This window comes from Protopterus annectens, chromosome 11.part0, assembly GCF_019279795.1.
Source record: "Protopterus annectens isolate FY-2018-M chromosome 11.part0, PAN1.0, whole genome shotgun sequence".
Classification (NCBI taxonomy): Eukaryota; Metazoa; Chordata; order Ceratodontiformes; family Protopteridae; genus Protopterus; species Protopterus annectens.
Genome location: NC_056745.1, coordinates 987751976 through 987774600, shown reverse-complemented (window position 1 = coordinate 987774600; position 22625 = coordinate 987751976). Strand labels below are relative to the sequence as shown.

Here is a 22625-nt window from a genome sequence, read left to right as displayed (position 1 = left end):
CAACTGCCACCTCAGGCAAATAGGGACTCAGTTTAATATCTCATCTGAAGGATGACACATTTAGGAGTGCAACACCCCCCTATACTGCACTGCAATCCATCTACATTGTGTGGGAACAGAACCCACAACCTTTTGTACCAGAGGTGGGCTTGCTGCCTCTGCTGAGATAGGAATATACTAGCAAAAATGAGGATTTATAAGCTTAGAATTGTTAGAAAGTGAATACAGGCCTGCACATGAAATTGTTTCATTTCTATGTGATGTACTATGCTTCATTGATGAGTGTAATTTGTCTGCCTTTTCACATGAAAAATGAATGTTCCAGTTCAATTAACCACAATGTGCTATGATTCTGCAGTGCATTTTTGGGGGTGGAATTTTACTTTTTATACTATTGTAGTGAGACTTAAGAGTTTATATTTATATATATATATATATATATATATATATATATATATATATATATATATAAAATTTGGGGTTGGGGTATGAGAAAGATTTTATTGTGCTTGTCATCTTTTTCAGTTTACGCTTTTTGGAACTAAATTTTTGGAAAAATATAACTTAATTTATGCTGACATGACCAAACGTATGTAAACATTTAAATATATCCAATAATTTATTGCTCTGATTGGTACTGATTCTTATATACTTGGAAATGTTTGCTATATAAATAACTTCTTCATAAAAAGTATATATATTTCTTTGCATGCACATAGAGCATAAATGTAATAAATGTGAGCACTGTCAACAGCTATTGTGTGGCACACAGTATCCCACTCATCGAGCATCATGATTTTGTCACCCAGTGCTGCTTACACACACTGCACCATGTATCTCTCCTGTGTGTTATTGCTGGTACACTGACTGAGATTTAATTTATATAAGTATTATTAATAATAACCAATTAAACATTCTTTTTATGAGTAATAGGTTTTAACTTAAAAAAATGTCTGGACTATCATTTTTATGTTTCTTTGACTATTAGATGAAGGTATAGGAAGCAACTTACCAGAGTGCTTGTTATCAGAAACAAGTCGCAGAATGTCATCAGGTTCACCATCAATGTTGAAACATACAGTTATATTGCTCAAGGGGAAATCAACAACAAAGTGAGGGTCTCCATCCACTGAAAGAGATTTGAGAAGGCATGCACTTAGTTTTGTTGAATATATCTTGAATATTACAAGCAAACCTAAACTGTGTACTTCTATCTCACAGCAATGAGGCAATACACTTACTGAATATTTTTACATATTATATCTTACAACTTCAAGAGGCCCCTTTCAGGGAACTCAAACAGATGATCACAGCTCTACCAGACCATAAGAACATGAATAAACATAATTTAGATAAGTTAGTATAACTATGTCCACTATCTGTGGATGTAACAGACAAAAATGGGGAAAAAATTTTAACAAGCAAAGAGAAAGAAGAATATCTAGCTATACAAGAAGGAGGCCTCCTTTAGTATCTACTTATTTAATCACTGTTTAAAAAGTAAACATAAAATGAAATATAAAAAAAATCGTACCTGAGGTTTTAGATATAGAAACCTTCATCTTCTTTCTCGTTTTGGATGAAGAACCTAAAAACAAAAATGCAGTAATAGTTTTTTAATACCAAAGGCGAAAAATCATAACAAGCAGATCAGAAAATGCATTCAATGGAAAGATTAGGCCAAAAAAAAAACAGACTCAAAACTCTCAGAACGTCTTGGTTTTCCAGACGTGGATGCAAAAACTTCTTTCACTTTTATTTTAATGTTTCTAAGCAAGCTTCCCTACACCCTGTCAAGGTTAAACCTAAAGTGGGTGAGGTGAAATCTGACCAAGTTGAACTCAGTGATGCTGAACCCGATTGCTGTTTTTCCATAGAATGTCACTGCTAGTGTGGTTTATAAAATGTGCAATGACAGTGATTCTTTTCTTTTCTTTTGAGAGATTTTCCCCTTGGATTTTTGTTTATGTGACTGTAGTTGGCACACATAAGTTTGCACTACGGGAGTGCAGGGGGCTTGCTCCCTGTGGAAAATGCTTTGTTGTTTTTTTTTTTTTTTTTGGATGAGATGATGACTGATCACCTACATGTAACTTAAGTCACAAGGGAAGCTCCCGAGTACGTTTTGGAATGTTAAAGAATTGCTTATGTTTCTTCTCTATGGTACCTTTATTTCAAATACGTCTTACATCAGGAGTGAGTAGCAGAATAAATGAGACTATTAATGTCTACAAATGATATTTTTGTTGCATACTTTTGTTTTTATATATATAAAGGAAACTGTAAAGTAAACCTGTAAAAAGTATGAAGTAAAACAAAACAAGTAAAATACGAAATAGAGCCTGTTTAGTATACAAAAAGTTAAAACAAATGGTAAGTGCTTTCATGGAATTAAAACCACTTATCAAACCATATCTAAATATCACATTAAACTGCATATATAAGCACAGATACAAAAGGCATCAAGCCAATAAAGGCAAATAATCACACTCGCATGATTTCATTAGTTAATCAAGTATATAGGGTCTTTTATTTTTCAACCTAGGTCATAAAGAGACCCTATCATTCAAGCCCCCTCCTTTATCAGCTTGTAACTTTAAAATCCAAAATAATGTCTTCTGTTTTATTTCTAATATCACCCAACCTACCTGTTTCCCTTATTAACTCAATCACTTGAAGCCTAAATTTGTATTCATCTGAAGTTTCTAAAACATGTTGTGCTAAAGAATTATTAACATTATCCTGTCTTATATCACGTACATGTTCTCTTCTTCTTTCCATAAGGGATCAGTTTGTCTACCCTACATAAAATTTATAACATTTGCAACACTGGGATAGGTAGACCAGGTGTTTAAACTTGCAGGTTGCTTTTACCTTGAAGATATATACCTTCCCTGTACTGGGATGTCAAAAATTATTGGTATTATTAATATAAATCCAAAAATTGCAATTCACACAGGGTAGTGTACCATGTCTACCCATACTCCTAGGATCTTTCTTGTCATATGGGTTGGGCCACTGAGACTATATCTATGTACGTTGATAGACATCTGAAGCCTGTCCTGAAGAATTACCAGGTTGTGCTAAGTGATACTAAATAATTTCTTATGGATTTTTATTCTGTATTCTTAGATATTGGTGAACATGTTGATTATCTTTTTGTAACATTAGACATTTCATCATTATTTATGGTCATACCAAATGATGTTGGACTGGACTAATGTGTTATGTGTGTTTGTTGAAACTATTCTGGAGAACAATCTTTTCATGTTCTCCAAGAATTATTATGGACACATAAAGTGGTGGTGATGGGGAATCCATGTGCCAACAGTTATGCAAATGCAGTACTGGCACACTGGGAGTCCCTATTTGTACTCTTGAACAATGAGTATACATCATATATTCGATTCTATCGTCGTTTTGTCGACAATGTTTTTATTTTGTGGGAGGGTGATCAGCCATGTGTAGATAATTTTTTAGAATATTTACACACCACTACCTCATTCTTAAAATGGTCTATGAAGGTCTCTGAGACAGATATTGAATATCTTGATATTAAATTATGTAAAGATGCCCTTATGGGCACAATGGCGACCAGATATAGGAAGGATTGCTATAGAAACAGTATATTACATTGTGATAGTCTACACCCGCCACACATTTACAAGAATATAAGGGAACAATTAATGAGACTATCTAGGCTGAATAATGCGATACTCTGTTTTTAAGAGAGGTAGAGATTATGAAAAGTGAATTAATACAGAGGGGCTATAGAGCTTGTGAGATACAACAACAGACAGATTATGTGCTGACACTGCGAGATTCTTCAGGAGTGCCCTATTTTACAAGTACACAGGGTGACATGGGAACTGGAGATCAAGCTATCAGTAAGCGGGCTCAGGGTATTTGTCTTTCATATTCCCGCAATATAGCTGAGATCTGTGATATTGTTAGGAAAAACTGGCACATTTTTAGAGCTGATAAAGGTGTGAATAGTGTTATAGATACTGATCATATGTTTCTATAAAACAGTTATGTTATGACAAGAAAGATCCTAGGAGTATGGGTAGACATGGTACACTACCCTGTATGAATTGCAATTTTTGCATTTGTATTAATAATACCAATAATTTTCAACATCCCAGGACAGGGAAGGTACATACATTTGAGGTAAAAGCAACCTGCAATGGTCTACCTATCCCAGTGTTGCAAATGTTATAAATTTTATGTAGGGAAGACAAATCAATCCCTTATGGAAAGAATAAGAGAACATGGACGTGATATAAGACAGGGTAATGTTAATAATTCTTTAGCACAACATGTTTTAGAAACTTTGGATGAACACAAATTTAGGTTTCAAGTGATTGAGTTAATAAGGGAAACAGGTAGGTTGGGTGATATTAGCAATAAAACAGAAGACAGAGAATTATTTTGGATTTTAAAGTTACAAGCTGATAAAGAAGGGGGCTTGAATAATAGGGTCTCTTTAAGACCTAGATTGAAAAATAAAGACCCTATATCCTTGATTAACTAATGAAATCATTTGACTGTGATTATTTGCCTTCATTGGTTTGATGCCTTTTGTATCTGTGCTTATATATGCAATTTAATGTGATGTTTAGATATGGTCTGATGAAGTGGTTTTAATTCCATGAAAGCGCTTACCATTTGTTTTAACTTTTTCTATAATAAACAGGCTCTCTTTCGTATTTTACTTATTTTGTTTTACTTCATACTTTTGTTTTTCATGTAAAAAAATGCACACACACACACACACGTATATATATATATATATATATATATATATATATATATAGGCTATCAAAAGAAATCTTCTGTTTTCTCTTCACTAAAACAGCTCAGTAGCACATTGCACTGTTTGCTCAAATACTAAAAAGCATGTATAGAAATACACACACACACACACACACACACACACACACACACACACACACACACACACACACACACACACGCAGGAGAATAAATAACAGGTGGAAAAAAATATAGATGGTCTGACTTGTTTTACTCAAATATGTCCACTACTAACATTCCTGATCATCCTGACAATAAATCCTTTGCTACATTGTTTAAACAGCAGGTTATACGGTTTAACTGTTAATACCAAGAAATCTAACCAACTGATTATGCATGTGAGTATTTCTTTTGCTTGGAAACCATACTCTGATTATTAGTTTTCTTGGTTTTCCACAATGGATGCTACTTCAGAGTAGAATGACTACATTTTAGTTTTCTTTTTAAAATTATTTTTGGATTTTCTGTACCTCACCTCGTTCCAATTTGATTAATTTTCATTATCAGTACATTAAGGCAAAACACTCAGAAACAAGCAAATGTATGCTGCTAGATAATTTTTATTACCTCAACTGAAAACAACCTGAGATCATTGAAATAACAATAATCAGCAGGTGTAGTGTAGTCCATTTTGTCTCCTGAAACAAACTCTACTCCAAACTAATGGATAAGAAATACTCCCCTTTCCTTATAAATAAGTTACAAATTAAAAAATTCTTCCTACACCATAAAGACACACTGTGACAAGACACATATATTTTATTAGACTTCCTTCAGTCTTCTATTGTACAGATCAGTTTCACCAAAATATTCCTAGCTGAATTCAAGAAGCATTCAGAAAAGAAGGTTTTGAATATGACAAAAAAGAAAATGGCTGCACCTGTTTCAGGAGCAAAGGCTAACCATGATTAGGAGGACCAACTAGCAACTTAACTTCCAAGCCACCAAGCTATACCCAACAGAAACCCAAATGATACCATTTTTTTAAATAATAATAATAATAATAATAATAAAATATAAATATGTAGATATGTTCAGATAATATTTATGTAAGCATGTAGGATGTAAATATCTAGTAAATGATGTGCCTCTAACACCTCATGAATCTCCTCACACATAGGATTTCTTTAATCTTTTCCAGCTGTTCAGTCCTACCAAGATGCTTTGCATAGCATTCAGCTGTCCAAAATCCCACAGAATGTCCAGAATTTTGCCTCATATTTTAGTCTCCTTCACATAAAATGTATGTTTTTTCTCACAAATCATTGAGGACCGACGCCACTAAATAATGACAGACCTTTGAGTTTTTATCCTTCAGAAAATGCAAGCTAACGCAAAACCTGTTATTCTGTTAATAAGAGCAATATTTAAAATGAGTCCTTGATTTTGGGCCTTTGTCCCCCCTCATTACTTTTGATTTTGTACAGCATTCCTCCAGGATGCTTAGTGCAACTATATTCGGTCAGCACACACTGTTTATCAACAATAATAATAAAGAAAAAACACTTTAGCACATACAGAAATGAGCCACTGCAATGAGTATTTAGTGTAGTATGTTTAATTTACAGCTTTCACAAAAAACAGACCTCATCAGAAATAATATCAATTAAAAAATCAGTGTTTAAATACAAATATTTACCAAACACTTTATAAAATCACAAAAACAATAGATGAGTAAAACAGCACGATGGCTCTAGGCTGATACAAAACTTTCATTTATATATATAAGTGCTTTCAAAGTTAATCCAACTGCTTCCTCAGATGGACTTAACAGACTTTATAATAGATTTGAAATGTTACATTAAAACTCAGTTTTGGCAATATGACCAATGTTAATCAGGTAATGATGCCATTTAAACCCAGCACTTTCACTCCCATTAACCATCATGTGCTAGCAGTCTATGAAAAATTGTGCATAGATGAGTTGTATAAAAGCTATACTAGTTTTGGACAGGTTACTCACCCTGTTTCAAAGAATTTCAGAATTTAAGTAGGGATGAACATATTGCTTTGGAGCAACTATGGAAAGATAATACTGTTGTTATATGCCCTGCTGATAAAGGAGGCCCATTAATGGTCATGGATCATGAACACTACCTATTTAATATGAGGCATATGTTGGGTGATAATGATGTGCATGTGAAAATTAATTATGATGAAGTACACAAAATGATTAGAAAATCGCATGATATGTTGGAGGAATGTCTGATAACCCGTGTGACAGAGCATAGCTTGTATGAATTTTTAAGGTTGAAGAACCCCTTTTACCAGTAATCCAGGGCTTGCCCAAGGTACATAAAGATGCCTGCAATCCTCCCTTGAGACCTATAGTCTCGGAATGCAGTTGGTGTACTGAGCCACTAGCCATATTCTTAGAAAAGAAACTTAAACCTTTATTAAGCAGCAAACCTACAATTTTGAGAGATTCTAAATAGTTCATTGAGAATTTATATTTGTTTTTCAAGGGCTTGCAGTGTACAGAGAGCCTACTATTTGTGACTTTAGACGTTCAGTCCCTATTTACCTCGATACCTAATGAAAGGGGTATTTCCTTGTTACAACAGTATTTGCTGCAACATGGTAACTTTGATCACAAAATGGTAGATTTGATATGCTTCTTAATGGAAATTGTACTTGAGAACAATGTGTTTATTTTCGAGGGGGACATTTACCTACAGAAGGATGGCATAGCTATGGGCACATCATGTGCCAATAGCTACGCCAATATAGTAATGGCCGCTTGAGAAGAGGAAGTAGTTTTACGAGGACCTTTCAGTGGAAGGATAGGTTTATACCGTGGCTTGGTGGATGACCTGCTCTTGATATGGAGGGGTACCCTAGTGTAGGTGATTTCTTTCTTAGTTTACATTAATAACTCTATTACTTTTTTGAAGTTTGCAATGAGTTATTCTCATGGTGAGATAGACTTTTTAGATGTGAAGATTCTGAGACACATGGATGGTAGTGTGAGCACTAGGGTGTATGAAAGGAGTGTTACAGGAACAGCTTTTTGCAAAGGAAAAGTATGCACCCCTCCACATATATTTAACAATATAATGAGGGGACAAGAGATGAGTGTCTCAAGGTTAAGTGTTGAGAAAAAAAATGTTTAGACAGGAGTTTAGATTTGTAAGAAGAGGATATCGTAAACAAAAGATATGTAATCCCTGCAGCAGGTAGAAGAGTTGAGGAACACACTAGCCAGGCCTTCTTTTGCTGAAGTATATAACATCATGATACATACAAATAGGGTCACTCAGGGGGATGGTACTTTGAGAATGCCTGTCTTGTATTCTAGTAATGTCAGACAAGCCTTAGGTATTTACAAGAAATTTTGGCCCATATTAGTGGCTGATGATCAGATCAGGGAAGTTGTCGGGATCCAACCCACTTTTGCTTATAAGAACGGCTGTTGTGTTACCCCAGAGAGAATGGCTTGGATAATTATGCTGATGGCCCTTTGGTTACCACGTCATGTGCAGGATGCAGTTATTGTGAGGATATAGATATGTCTGGACACTTTTTCATCCATAATTCAAGAGAATGTTTAAGTTTAAGCTGAGAGCTAGTTGTGAATCTATACATGTGGATTACCTGGCACATTGCCTGACTTGTCAATCGTTCTATATAAGTAAAACCGATAAACACCTGAGGGACAGGATAAGAGAGCACCTATATAATATCAGGATTATGAACACAAATAATGTTTTGGCAAAACATATAATGTTGAAGGGTAATACACATCAGTTCAAGTATTTAGTCGTAGAGAAGACTAGGTTAGATGCTAGGTTATGTGACATCAGGAACAGAACTGAATGAGACTAGATGGAGAGTTAGGATGAGGGCGGACACAGGAAAGGGTTTAAATGACAAAGTCCCCTTAAAACTTGTTCTTAAAGCCAGACCTTTATGTAGGTAGAATTGCTTGATATAGGGGTACTTAATATCAACATTATTCATACAGCTATGCACTGTCTCTGTGAGGTTTAGTGTATGTGGGTTGATGTCATTTTTTATATGCATTTTGGTTCCGTCTATACATGTGATTTTTTTTATATATGTTCTTACATATATGTTTTTATATTTTTTATATTTTTATATACTGGATGTAGTTTTATTGGACTGTTGGATGTTTATTTATGGATGTATTTATGAAAGTTTTTTCAAAATTCATTTCTTACAAAGGTTTTTATTCATTATTATTTTTATTGTTTCATTGTTCCATATCTTTTAGAAAGAGTTTTGCTTGTTGAAATGTATTTTGAGGTTCCTTAATGGTCAATTAGTTGATAAGTGTGAGTAACAGGACATAAGGTAGTTGTATCTATGAAAGGAATGTTTTTTTTTTCATGTATTTTATATGTCTGAGGAAGCAGTTGGATTAACTGTGAAATCACTTACATAAATCCAAGTTTTTATCATAGGTTCATAGGTTTATACTAGGCTATCTGCCCTAAGGCATTTATAAGCCTAGCCCAAATTTTTGTGGCTTACGCCACCCCTTATATGAAAAAATACTGTGCCCATTAGTTTGTTGTGCCTCTGTCCAGCAGTGACACAGATATGATTCCCGGGGTAAACCTGCGATCTCCCATCCACAGGTCTAGATTTCTCTTGAACAGAGTCAGCGAGGTGCTCTGCCTCACATGGACCGGGATTTTATTCCACAGCATAGGGAGTCTCTGAGTGATAAATCTATCCCTCCAGCACATCCTATTTATATCCGTGCTAAGGTTTAAGTCGCTTGCTCTAGTGGTTTTGGTGGATTTGGATTTTTGAGGTGGAGGATGTCCATTACTTTGGGCTTGGACATGGCCTTGTATGTCAGGCACAAGTCACCTCTGAGCAGACGGTATGCGACTGAATAGAGCTGGAGTTTCTTCAATCTGGCAGCATATGACAGATTTTGGAGTCCCTTTATCCTTTTGGTGAGGAACTTTTGGGGTCTCTCCAATTGCTGCAGATGTCGGGTGAGATACATCCCGAATGGGGCATTGTACTCGATCATTGGTCTGATAAGTGAAGAGTACAGGGGAACAATGACCTCACTAGATCTGGATGTGAATCCCTTCATGATCAGGTGGGCAATGTAGAAGGTCTTTCTAACCACTTTAGCAATGTGAGTGTCAAAAGAAAGGCCACTGTCAACCTGGGTCCCCAGGTCCCTGATAACCTCTTCTGTGCTTAGTGGATTGCCACCTATATGGTAGCTTGGGGTTACCTTGTTTTTCCCGAAGGGTATGACTATACATTTTTGGGCGTTTAACTTCAGGCCATGGCTCTGGCACCAGCTATCTGTTTCCGTGAGTCCCTTCTGAAGGATATCCGTGTCCGATGCACTTTCCACTATGGCGCCCAGTTTGCAGTCGTCTGCAAACTTTGTCAGCCAAAGTCCTCTCATGTTGGCCTGTACTTCTGAGAAGTAGATGCCAAACAATAGGGGGCCAAGGACCGAGCCCTGTGGGACACCACTTGTGACCGGCTTAGAGTCTGACACAGCGCCAGCAACTCTAACCCTGTGGGTTCTGTCCTTAAGCCAGTTTGCAACCCATCTTGTGACATATGGGTTTACATTTAAGCTGGTAAGTTTTTCTACAATACCCGAGTGGGGTATTGTGTCGAAAGCCTTTGCAAGGTCAAGGTAGGCTGTATGGACTGCCTTTCCTCATCAATGGCCTTGGTGACTGTTTCAAGAAGTCGACCAAGTTCAAAAGGCATGATCTTCCCTTGACAAAGCCAAACTGGGTCGGGTCCAATGTCTGCAAGTCCCCTATATCTTTGTTTATGAGCTCCATTATGATCCTCTCCATAGCTTTGCAGACTAGACTTGTTAAGCTTATGGGGCGGTAATTACCAGGGTCCGTGAGAGGCGCCGTGGAGTGGGACCACAGTTGCCATACGCCACTCCTTGGGCACGTATCCTGTGGTAAGGCTGAGATTAAACAGCTGCCTTATGTGCGGGTTTAATTCCTCATTTAGCTCGTGTAGCACACAGCCGGGGACACCATCCGGTCCCATTGATGCTGTGTTTTTAGCTTTAGAGAGAGCAGCTTTCACCTGCGCATTTGAGATGTCCGGGAGGCTACACTCGGCTGGGATAGTTATCTCTCCTTTAGGGGAGAGGGGTGAAGTTTGCACTGAACCTGTCTGCCAGTATGTTGGCAATGTCTGTGGGTTCAGTGATTTTTGTATCATTTTGGACTAATTCTGAGCATATCTGGGAGTTTCCACCCAGGTTCCTAACATAGCTGAAAAAGGCCTTATGATTGTCCTTTGAATCCATGGCAATTTTTCTCTCAAAATTGGCCTTAGTTGATTTTATGAGTGCTCGTATTTTTTTACTAATAATGATCAGGGGTGACTTCCCTTTTATGGATTTTGTTCTATCATGTAATAGCTTTCTCCTCTTATTGTAAAGTTTGTTAATGGCTGGGGTCCACCAGACTGGACGTTTTCCCTTTGTTGAAAGAGTCTTGGTTTTATTTGGGATTGCCTGATCCATGCAGTCCTGGAGGTGTTCATAGAAGGCATTTGTAAGGGCTTCCGCAGCTTGGGTTGTGGTTTCCTCTGGCTCAGGGGCCTGGAAGGATACCACACCAGTCTTGAGTAGTGTGAAGTTTGCTTTAGAGAAGTTCTTCACTATGGTCTTTTTTGTTTGGGGTGGGGGCAGGATGTGGATTTCTAGTGAGATTAGTTTATGATCAGATCTCACCAATGAGGGATATACTTCCGGTGTGGAGCATTTTGTCCCCATGTTTGTGACAATGAGATCTAGTATATTTTCTCCTCTCGTGGGAACAGTGACTAGCTGTTCCATGGCATTTGAATTTATGAACTCCAGGAACCGTTGGGCTAGAAAGTTAGGGCTTGAGTAATGTTCCCAGTCTATATTCGGGTAGTTGAAGTCACCCAATATGATGGTGTTTGGAGATACATTTATACCCTCCAGTGTCTTCAGGAAGGCTGTGTGGGGTTCCTGAGTTTGAGAGGGTGGCCTGTAGCATGCTACAATTTGTAGAGCAGTTTTGCCTATGGTTAGTTGCACCTGGATGGTTTCCAAGCTTCGTGCGTTGCCACCAACCTGGAGGTGTGGGTATCCTTTATGAATATGGATACACCCTCCTTTTGTGGTGTGGTCCGGTTTTGGGGCCAGAACGCATGATATGAGGTAAAACCTAATAGTGCCGGGTGCTCTCAGGAGCCTTGAACCAGGTTTCAGTTACAGCACAGACATCGATGTTCTCCATACTGAGAAGGGCCTCGAAAAGTGCGTGCATTTTGAGATTTAGACTTCTGGCATTGAGCAGCATTACCCTCAGTTTCTTCCCATTTTTGTTTTCTAGGGTGGTAGGTTTAGAATTTGAGCCTTGCCTAAAAAGGCACTATGGGGTGGCAAGAGCCTTAGCCAATATCCGGAATCCCAGGGTGACAGGTGCAAGCCGTCCCTTGAAGCAGCGTGGCTTGTCAAGCATGTCATCCCAGGCAGACAGACACTGGATCCCCTTTGAATGACACCAGACATTAAGCCAATTGTTAAAGCTGATCATCTTGTCTCTATATTGTGGCATCATTCTTGGTGAAGGAAGGATACTGCTCAGGGTTAGGGTCATACCTGCCTGGGCTACATAATCAGAGAGCTCCTCTATGTCTCTTTTCATGTAGTCCAGGGAGGTACGTCTCAGGTCGCTCACACCAGCATGGACAATGACTGTGTCATATTTGTACTTGCCGTGGAGTGACCCGAGTGCTTGTGTTATGTGACGGATTCTAGCGCCCGATAGGCAGCTTACTGTGACCCTCTCCTTGTTCAGCCTGGTGAGTGGGACGTCAGTGTGTCTGACTATGGAGTCACCTATGACAAGTATGTTTGGTGTTGTATTTGGCCTTAAGGGCTGTGACTGCTTTGCACACTGCTTTTGTGGTTTATGTGTTGCTTGTGGGGTGTCTTGAGGTAGCAGTTGTTTGGGTGTCTGCTTTGGAGGCCTCTGCTGTTTAGGTAGATTTTTACTCAGAGCCTCCGAGTATGTCTTTGTGTGTTTATGTGTTTGATTCAGTGGAGGGGTAGCATTATGTGAGGCTGGTTTTGTGGTGTGTGTAGTTGCCTTCTCCTCCTGTCTGGTCTTGCCAGTTCTGAGTTGAGAGAGCTCAGCCTCCAGTTTGGCTAAATAGCTGCATCTCTCGCAAGTATTTGTGTTATGTGGGAGGAGGAGAGGGTTGTCTGTGTACATGAGGCAGTTATAACATTGCCTCAAGATTCCCAGATTCACCAGCTGGACCGGAGAGGAGATTGACAACTGACCTTTGGACATGCTAGAATAATATTGGGAAATCCTTAATTGAAAACAAGGGCCAGTGGGGAGTGAGGGTGCAGTGTAGTGCTGACTTATATAATTGCTTTAGTGAGCAAGTGCCAGGTAACTTGAGTGCAGTGTGTTACAAGTAACTAAATGCAAAAACGACAAACAGTAACTTTCTTTCAAGTGAAACAAGGAAATAAGTACAGTAAGCAATGCAGATATCACTAGTGATCCACAGAAGCGCTGAGAAGTTGCGTATTAGGTGGAATTAGCTTCCAGGGAAATAACAAGCAAACAAACAACAAGCATATAAACAAAGCTAGATTCAGCAGGCCTGGATCTAGTCTATGCTAGAGCAAACAAGGTGAACCAATTTCAGTAAGATACAGTTCAAATATTCAGGCACTATAAACCTTTAACCAGAAATTCCCAGCTCAGAAGGGCAGAGTCCAGCCTCTTCTCCCACAAGAGTGCAGACCACGAACCTTCTTAATGTAAAATAACTGGCCTGAAGCCCAAGTGCCTAAACCAGAACTAATACACTTGGACACTGGGCTCTCAATCAGCAGTTCCCAACTTAGAAGGATGAAAGCTACCTGTCCTGCCACCACAGTGCTTGCCACAAACCTTCCTAATGTAAAACAACTGGTCTGAAGCCCAAGTGCTTAATCCAAAAGACTTGAATGATAGCTACACTTTAATCAAGTTACAACCAAGCAGTAATAAATACCATTGAATACTTTAGAGAATGTCTGGATTAGTGCTCAAGTTACACAAACAAAGCTAGATCCAGCAGGCCCGAATCCAGTCTATGCCACAGCAAACAAGGCGCACCAACTTCAGTAAGAAACAGTTCAGATATGCATGCACTATAAGCCTTTAACCAGAAATTCCCAGCTCAGAAGGGCAGAGTCCAGCCTCTCTTCCCACAAGAGTGCAGACCACGAACCCTCTTAATGTAAAATAACTGGCTTGAAAGCCCAAGTGCTTAAACCAGAATTAATACACTTTTAGAATAACAGACACTGAGCCCTCAATCAGCAGTTCTCAACCTAGAAGGATGTAAGCTACCTGTTCTGCCACAACAGTGCAGACCACAAACCCTCTCAGTGCAAAACAACTAACTGGTCCGAAGCCCAAGTGTTTAAACCAAAAGGCTTAGAATGAGTTACACCAAGCAGTAATAAATACAATTGAGTATTTTAAGATGATGCAAAAGTAAAAAGAAGTAGGTAAAAACACAAGTACAGTAAAATTTTTTTTTTTTTTCTGAACAAGTGCTGAGATCAAAGAAACAGATTTGAGTGCTGAAACTAGAAAACTGGCTAGTTATAAGAAAATAAAAACAAGCTAGAAGGCTTCCCTCAAACACAGAAGGGCTTGGGGGCTCAGAAGCCTACAAATAGTCTGTACCACTTAACAAGAAAGGCAGCCTGGAGCTGTTGTGTTGTTCACCTCATCTACTGTTTTTGGCATTTACTTTTGCTTTGAGTAGAACATTAGTCCTAAACCAATGGATTTTTTGCCTATGGATTAACTTTATAAAATCAATTAACACCTTAAAATTTCAAATTTAACCCTTTAATATAAATCTGTTGTTAGTTAGCAAGTCTTCTGTCCTTTAAAAAAACATTTGATGTTTATTGTTTTGTTCAACCCAGGAAACTGATCAGCTGCCAACTTGATCTTCCACTCTGTTTCTCTCATTTCTACCATATTCTTATAATTCCCTCCTCTTAGGGCCAAGGGAGCTTGTTATAACACTGCAAGTAGGAATTGTTTGTGTTTACTGCAGTCATCAGAATGTTTCGATAGAGCATTGTTACTGTCACTACTATTAATTGAATACAAATGCTCCTTAATTTTTTTCCAAGACTTCTTGTTGTCATGCCTATATAAAAGGCTTGACATTCAGAACATAACCCTATATATAACTTCTTTTGAAAGACAATTGAACCTGCCTGGAATTTTAATAGTATATTTTAGATGTTCCATGGTAATGTACAGCCTCTCATATATAAATCTACAAGCTGCAGAAGAGCCAAATTTAAAAGTTCTTAAGCTATTGTGTGTAATTGGTGGGGAATTGTAGTGCTATCACCTTGTAATACTTATTTGACACTAAAGTTCTTTTTATATACAAATGATGAGTGCCTTCCTAATACACTGAGTAGTTCACTGTTGCCTTCAATAATTTTCCCGTTACTGCAAATAACTTCTTGGAACATGAAGCTGCCAACTGACAAGTCTATACAACAATGAGCTACCATATTATTGTAACTTTTGTTTCTTATTCTTTTTCCTTCTTTATATCTCTTTGTACTTTTTTGCTCAGTTTTATTGAACTCTGCAACTAAAATTGGTGAAAACTGATCTTTTCTTTTCAAATGAACCTCATCAGCTGTCTTTTTCAAGACATTTAAATTATACCCCCTTGCATAAAATAATGAGGTTATACAATCAACCTCATTTTCCACATCACTGTCTCTACTTATCATAGCCGGCTTTAGGCACCAGCGAACCCTGCTGCAAGTTATTTATTCTGATATTTTGTAACGTCTGTAAAACCAACGAAAGCTAGTACAGCAGTCTTGTATACATAATAAACCACAAGGGTAATAACTTTTATTTATATCTCCCTTAAAATCGAAAGATATTTCTGGTTGTAGTAACAGTGTTTTGTCAAGTAACAGGCATCAGAATTCCATTACATATTTTACCAGTAACATAGTGCCTTTAGCTTAGTTAAACCCTGTTGTTGGACATTTTCTCTAGTAAAACTAACTACATAGACAGCATTAGGTCCCTGTAAAACCCATGGTTACAGGGGTCCCCCTTAATCATCTTTGACTGTGTAGGGTCTCCACAAAAGCTGCTGCTGGTTGGGGAAAAACAAGGAAGAAAAAAAATGTATGAATTTCCTAATTATGCTCTTTAACATGAACAGGGCTGAGTTATGACCCTGTTAGGATGAAGCTGATAATGAACATGAGCAAGGTATGCACTAGAGAGATCAGCCACCCAGAGTGACTTATCTCAGTGCAAACTTTGGATTTTAAGAAGAGCTGATGCTTCGATCATCAGGAATAGTTTCTCTTTCAGGTAGTTTTATAAATAATACCTGAACACCAGATACTATAACTCTCAATTTCTTTGCTTAAGAATTCAGTGCAATCCCAAAAATAATAGAATAAAGGCTCAGAATCAGGAATACGTTTAAATATTACTCTAATTCACTTAAAAGGTTACTAGAATAACATAATTTGTATCAACATGTATTTTTGGACAATGAGTATAAAACACAGATGCCTGGATTGATTGAATGTTTGCAATCCTGAATGATTTACTAGCAAATCAGACTTTTTACGAAGGACAAAGCAAAAGTATGAACACAATCAGGGAAGGTCTGTGAAATCAGGGACAATGACAGGTATGCATTACTCCTCCATGAGACAAATCTTACCCCTGCTGCTGTTTGAAGACTGCTAAACAGCAGTCACTGACCTGGTGTGGCAGTACCAATGTTGCACAATGTAGTGCTGTTTGCTGAAATAAGTACAAAACTAGTACTGCTGTGGCTTATGCATATATGTGTGTGTGTGTGTGTGTGTGTGTGTGTGTGTGTGTGTGTGTGTGTGTGTGTGTGTGTGTGTGCGTGTGTGTGTGCGTGTGTGTGTGTGTCTGTGTGTGTAAAATATCACTGATTTTTATCTGTGCATGCACCCAATAATGCCAGGACACAGACATTATTCTTCTGTGTATCAGTAAAAAAATTTACCTAACAAGTAATTATATAAGACATAACATATATCACAGAACATTCAGACACTTAAATATTCTTGTAGTCTGGTGGCCCCTACTCACCAGACTGTCTAAATGGATAATGGGGACTCCCTTAATCATCCTTGACTCTGTGTGGGCCCCCACCAAAGCTGTTGCTGGTTGGAGAAAAATGTATCAATTTTCTGAATACGCTGTTTAACCTGAATGGTGCTGAGATATGACCCTTTTAGGATAAAGCTGATAATAGCCTGTGTTTACAGCCACACCCATTCTAAAACCAGCCCTGCTCAAATGTGTGTGCACAGAAAGCTGCTACGGGTTATGAGGGGCTAGAGATTGTGTGGTTATTACATCTTTAATTTTCATCACAGTCAAACCTTAGAGGTGCACACATGAAGTCATTATAGTTTATGTTTGAACTGAGGGCAGTGTTTCTCACAGACCTCAGAGGTGTACAAAGAAGGTTACTATTGCTTGTGTAAGAGAGGTGTACTGTCTAGGAGCAACAAATTTGAATATATTACTGAAATCATTCTCACAATCACGTATCAGGCACATATACATGTGGCTGCCTTTGCGGTTAAGGGGTGAAGAACATGCTATGCATATGAATATCAGCAGTCACTTGGAATGTATGACTAAAGCAATTTAAATCTCTGCTTTCATCCCAGTCTAACACCAGAGGGATGCATAAGCAGTGACCGTCTTTTGCAGGGGGTTAGGGAGGTAGGCAGTATTCCCAGATTAGACTTAAGTATTCTCACAACTACTGGCTTGTCAGTTTACTGTAAGGTACTATTTTGTCAGCTTTGAAAATTAAGCCTTGGGCACAACTTATGTCTTCCTTGAAAAAAAAAAATTGAGACTGAAATTATTTTCTTTTTCATGATTTTTGTTTAGGCCACCATTGGAGTAAAATGTTGAGAACATGCTCTAAAATGCACCCCAGACCATCTGTAAACCTATGGCTTCTTGGGCCCTGGCTTGAGTTATTTCCTAAATGGTTATTACTCTGCTGTCTTGTTCAGGAAAGGTGTGTCGAAAGGATGCAAGGAAAACTAAAGCTGAACCGCAGCAGTGAATTTCTTTCCTTAATCATAATTTTTGTTTAAGCCATTATTGGATGAAAAGTTTGTATAAAAAGAAAAAAAACACTTTAAAATGCATTTCAAAACATATAGAAAGTTATGGCTTCTTGAAAAAGCTGAGAGTAAAGCAAAATGTGAGAAAAGGAAGAAAAAAGTAACGTGCATGGTATGTGGAGCTCAAAGTGGGGATCAGGGGAGAGGACTGGAGGGTGTGTGTGTGTGTTGGGGGGGGGGGTTGAAATGTAGGCCCAGTCATCATTTCACTTTAAGTCCAAACCAGTACATAGAGTTGTTGCAATGTATCATTGTTGCAACTAAGTACCAGTAACTCTAACTGCCCCTTTGTAGACAGGTCAACATAGTGATAGTGTGGTACAAAGGCCTGTTGTAATGTAAGAGCTTGTAGCGACAGGTCTGTCTGTGGATACTACTCCTAAAAGTTTGCAGCACAAAATAAAAGGTTGCTTAGGATGGATGGCATTGATAGGATAATACTTATACTGGAAGTTCCTAGGGGACCCCCAACTTGACATTTGCTGGGGGCCCCCAAAATGCTAACACCGGCCCTGCTACTTATCATTCTAGAAGCTCTAAGGAATTGTCCCCTAAGAATATTCTTTGATACATATACATATATATATATATATATATATATATATATATATATATATATATATATATATATATATATCTATATATATATATATATATATATATATATCTATATCTATATATACACACACACACACACATATATATATATATATATATATATATATATATATATATATATATATACACACACACACACACACACACATATATATATATATATATAAAACTAAGGAAGGTCATTTTCACAGTGTTAATACTGTGATGAACAATACAGAATAAGCAAATCATAAGCATGTAGATGTGGCTTTCCAGACAGAGAGGCTGGAACATTTTCAGATTTTCAGACAGAACTTGATAAAGAAGTATGTTTCAGTTTTATTTTTCCAGTTTAAAAATATACAGCATTGTAATATGAAAGTAAGTTTAGAGGTCATAAAAGCAGAATGCATTTACATCATATCATATTTTAAGAACACTTTACAGACAATGGGACTGATTCACAAATGTTTCAGGAAGGTATACAAAGGTGTATATCTCACGCTAACCATTTCTGATTCAGAGACAGACCTACCTTGGTGCTGCAAGACAAAGATGCACAATACCATGGTTGGCTGTCCCTACAGCCAAGTTAAATTCCAATAAGGCATTGCAGGGGACAGAGTATGATAATTAGGCAAGTGGTCTCCCTTGGAACTACCTGTAGTAAGCCACTGTGATTTTGTGATTCAGAGACTCACCATGATTTACACTTGGCTGCATGACTTAACATGGCTAGTCCTGTTAGTAAATATGGCCAAAAGCTTGTGTTCATTGATCATGGTAGAGGTAAGTATCAAGGATTTGAGTGGACAGGTAGTGCTAGGAGGAGGGGGTGTGCATGTGTGTTTGTGAGGGGTTGTATGTGTGAGTGTATGTGCGCATGTGTGTCTGCCTGGGAGGTCACAGTAGGGGGGTTAGTGAGGGTATAGGTTAGGTGTGTGTGTGTGTGTGTGTGTGTGTGTGTGTGTGTGTGTGTGTGTGTGTGTGTGTGTGTGTGTGTGTCTAATAACTGTGTGAATGTGTGTCTGTTTGTGGGGGGTAGGAGCTCTCAATTTCACATACTCCTCACACTAATGGACAACTCCTGCAACATTGCTGGGGGTAAACACTAGTCACCAGGGAAACATTTTTTAATATTACATGGATGGGTCAGGGGGAACACTAGCCAGTAGAGATTCTTTATGTAGCAGGCCATAAAACACTTATAAAAAAAAAGAAAGATGCTGTGGGACAAGGGTGTCCACTACACACTAGGGATACTTTAAATAGTATGCCTTAAAGACAATAAAAAGGATTCCAGCCTTGCAGCCTCCCAACAAGGATATTAGTCCCCTGCATCACCAGTAGACATAAGGGAATAAAATGGGGATAAAATAAAAAAAAAAAAAAAAAATAAAAATAAAAAAACAAAACATAAATAAATAAATTACAAAAGAAGGGGAAAAAGGCTTGGAACCCTGCACCTTTGCTACAGGAAACAGCAGCATTAACAGGCAGCACCGACTGATAAGTTAGTGTAGCAGATCTTTTTTTTTTTTTTATAATGAGGATCTTGGGTGTTATTCTATGCCTGCAACAGTTTGCGATTTACAAGGCAAAAGGATACAACACATTTAAGCATATGTCAAACCACATAATGCAAGAAATCTAGACAAAGCCAAAAGTTATGTTGGGTCAAAGACACACAATCAGGGATGGATTTCAATTATTTATCTTATAAATTTAGAAAATCACTGGAATAACAGCTTTTGCATTAGCATGTAGTTGTAGTTACTTTGGAGCGTATTATCATGGAACTCATAAACAAAGACATTGGGAGCCTCCAGACACTGGACCCTACCCAATTCGGCTTTGTTAAGGGCAGATCTTGCCTCTTCAACCTAGATGATTTATTTGAAACAGTTACCAAAGCCATAGATGAGGGCAAGGTAGTCCACACAGTCTACCTGGACCTCGCAAAAGCTTTCGACACAATACCCCACTCGGGCATCATAAATAAGCTTACCAGCTTAAATATCAACCCCTATATCACAAGATGGGTTGCAAACTGGCTCAGAGATAGAACCCACATGGTCAGAATCGCAAGTGCCATGTCCGAATCCAAACCAGTTACAAGTGGCATCCCACAGGGCTCAGTTCTGGGACCTCTCTTGTTCGGTATATACTTCTCTGAGGTTCAGGCTAAAACGGGGGGATTATGGCTGACAAAGTTTGCAGATGACTGCAAACTGGGGGACATAATCGAATCTCCAGCTGACACAAGAATCCTCCAAAAGGGTCTCACAGAGACGGATGCTTGGTGCCAGAGCCACGGCCTCAAGCTAAATGCTAAAAAGTGCATAGTCATCCCCTTTGGGAAAAACAAGGTGCCCACAAATTACCACATAGGTGGTAATCTATTAAGTACGGAAGAAGTAATTAGAGATTTGGGGACCAATGTAGATAGTAATCTCTCCTTTGATAATCACCTTGCCAAAGTGGTTAGAAAGACCTTCTATATAGCCCACCTTATCACGAAAGGGTTTGCATCTAGATCAAGAGAGGTCATTGTGCCCATTTACTTGTCACTCATCAGGCCCATAATTTAATACAATGCCCCTTTTGGGATGCACCTTACTCGACACCTGCAGCAACTGGAGAGACCCCAAAAGTACCTCACCAAGAGGATCATGGGCTACAAACAGATGTCCTATGCAGCTCGACTAAAGAAACTCCAGCTCTACTCAGTTGCTTATCGCCTACTCAGAGGCGATCTATGCCTGACGTACAAAGCCATGTCAAACCCAGAATTAATGGACATGCTCCACCTCAAAAAATCCAAGTCCCTTAGAACTACACGCTCCAGGGACCTAAACCTCAGCACAAAAATAAATAGGACATGCTGGAGGGACAGATTCATTTCCCAGAGGCTCCCCTCACTCTGGAATAGAATCCCAATTCATGTTAGACATAGCCCCTCACTGACCCTCTTCAAGCAAAATCTGGACGCGTGGATGGGAAATCGCAAATTCACCCCTGGGATCTCTCCTGTGCCCCTGCTAGACAGAGGCATAGTAAACTAATCTTAAAAGGGTACCTTCTGTGACCTACTTTACAGAGGCACAGTAGGCTAATCTAATAGGGAGGCGGAAGCCAAATACACTCTGGCTAGGCTTATAAATGCCCTAGGGCAGATAGCCTAGTATCTACCTATGAACCTATGACAGAATGTAATAATCCATGATTTACAAGGGCAATAAAAGCATAAGGGGAGATATTGGGGATGTTATGTCAACTCAAGGACAAGTAAGAGGTATGTGGTGAGTGTGTGTGTGTGTGTGTGTGTGTATGTGAGTGTGTGCACGCGCGTGTGTGTGTATGTGTGTGTGTGTGTGTGTGTGTGTGGGGGGGAGAGTGAATAAGGGGGGATGCCTGTGCCAATGTGAAGCATGGGCTGATGGTGTTAACTACTGTAGGAAAGTACTGATCTGCAGTCATGGGAGTTAGCGACAAAAAAGACATGCAAATCAGCTAGTGATGATGTATTTTCTCAGTGCAACCAATGTGCATCAGAATCACAAATTTCTACAGTGTGTAAACAGACCCCTTTTTACTGTGGCTCTTACAGTGTGAGGTGGGGCATTTTCTGAATACTCGGGAGTATGCATAAGAACACTTCACAAACAATATGCATTACAGTGCTCACGTTTCACTATAGATCCATAAAAATAAGATCTTTGGAGAATAAAACTTATGCTACTTAATAACAAGAATATGCCCTGTACTTAAATGAGATACTATTTTTGAGTCCTTTAGTGTGATCTTCTTTTTTATATTTCTCCTCAAGGTGAACAAATACATTTATATTTACACTGATAAATCATATCCAATATCATTCTGTAGTGCTTCAAATTACTGATAGGTTTGAATGCTCACTCATACCTTGAGCAAAATGAGATCAAGGTCAGTCTGAATGCAACTTGGCTAAAAGCAAACATTAGTCCAAGAA

General features: G+C 38.4%; 1 protein-coding gene across 2 annotated transcripts in view; it reads right to left on the bottom strand.

Annotated features, from left to right (window-relative positions):
* Positions 1-22625, bottom strand: part of ITIH5 (inter-alpha-trypsin inhibitor heavy chain 5) — a 752947-nt gene that overhangs the window by 113356 nt on the left and 616966 nt on the right. For both annotated transcript variants that reach the window (XM_044088360.1, XM_044088361.1), the window contains 2 exons: positions 1535-1588; positions 1013-1129 (listed from right to left, as the gene is read on the bottom strand). In XM_044088360.1, the coding sequence (XP_043944295.1) occupies positions 1013-1129; positions 1535-1588 (171 nt within the window). The remainder of the gene's footprint in view (positions 1-1012; positions 1130-1534; positions 1589-22625) is intronic.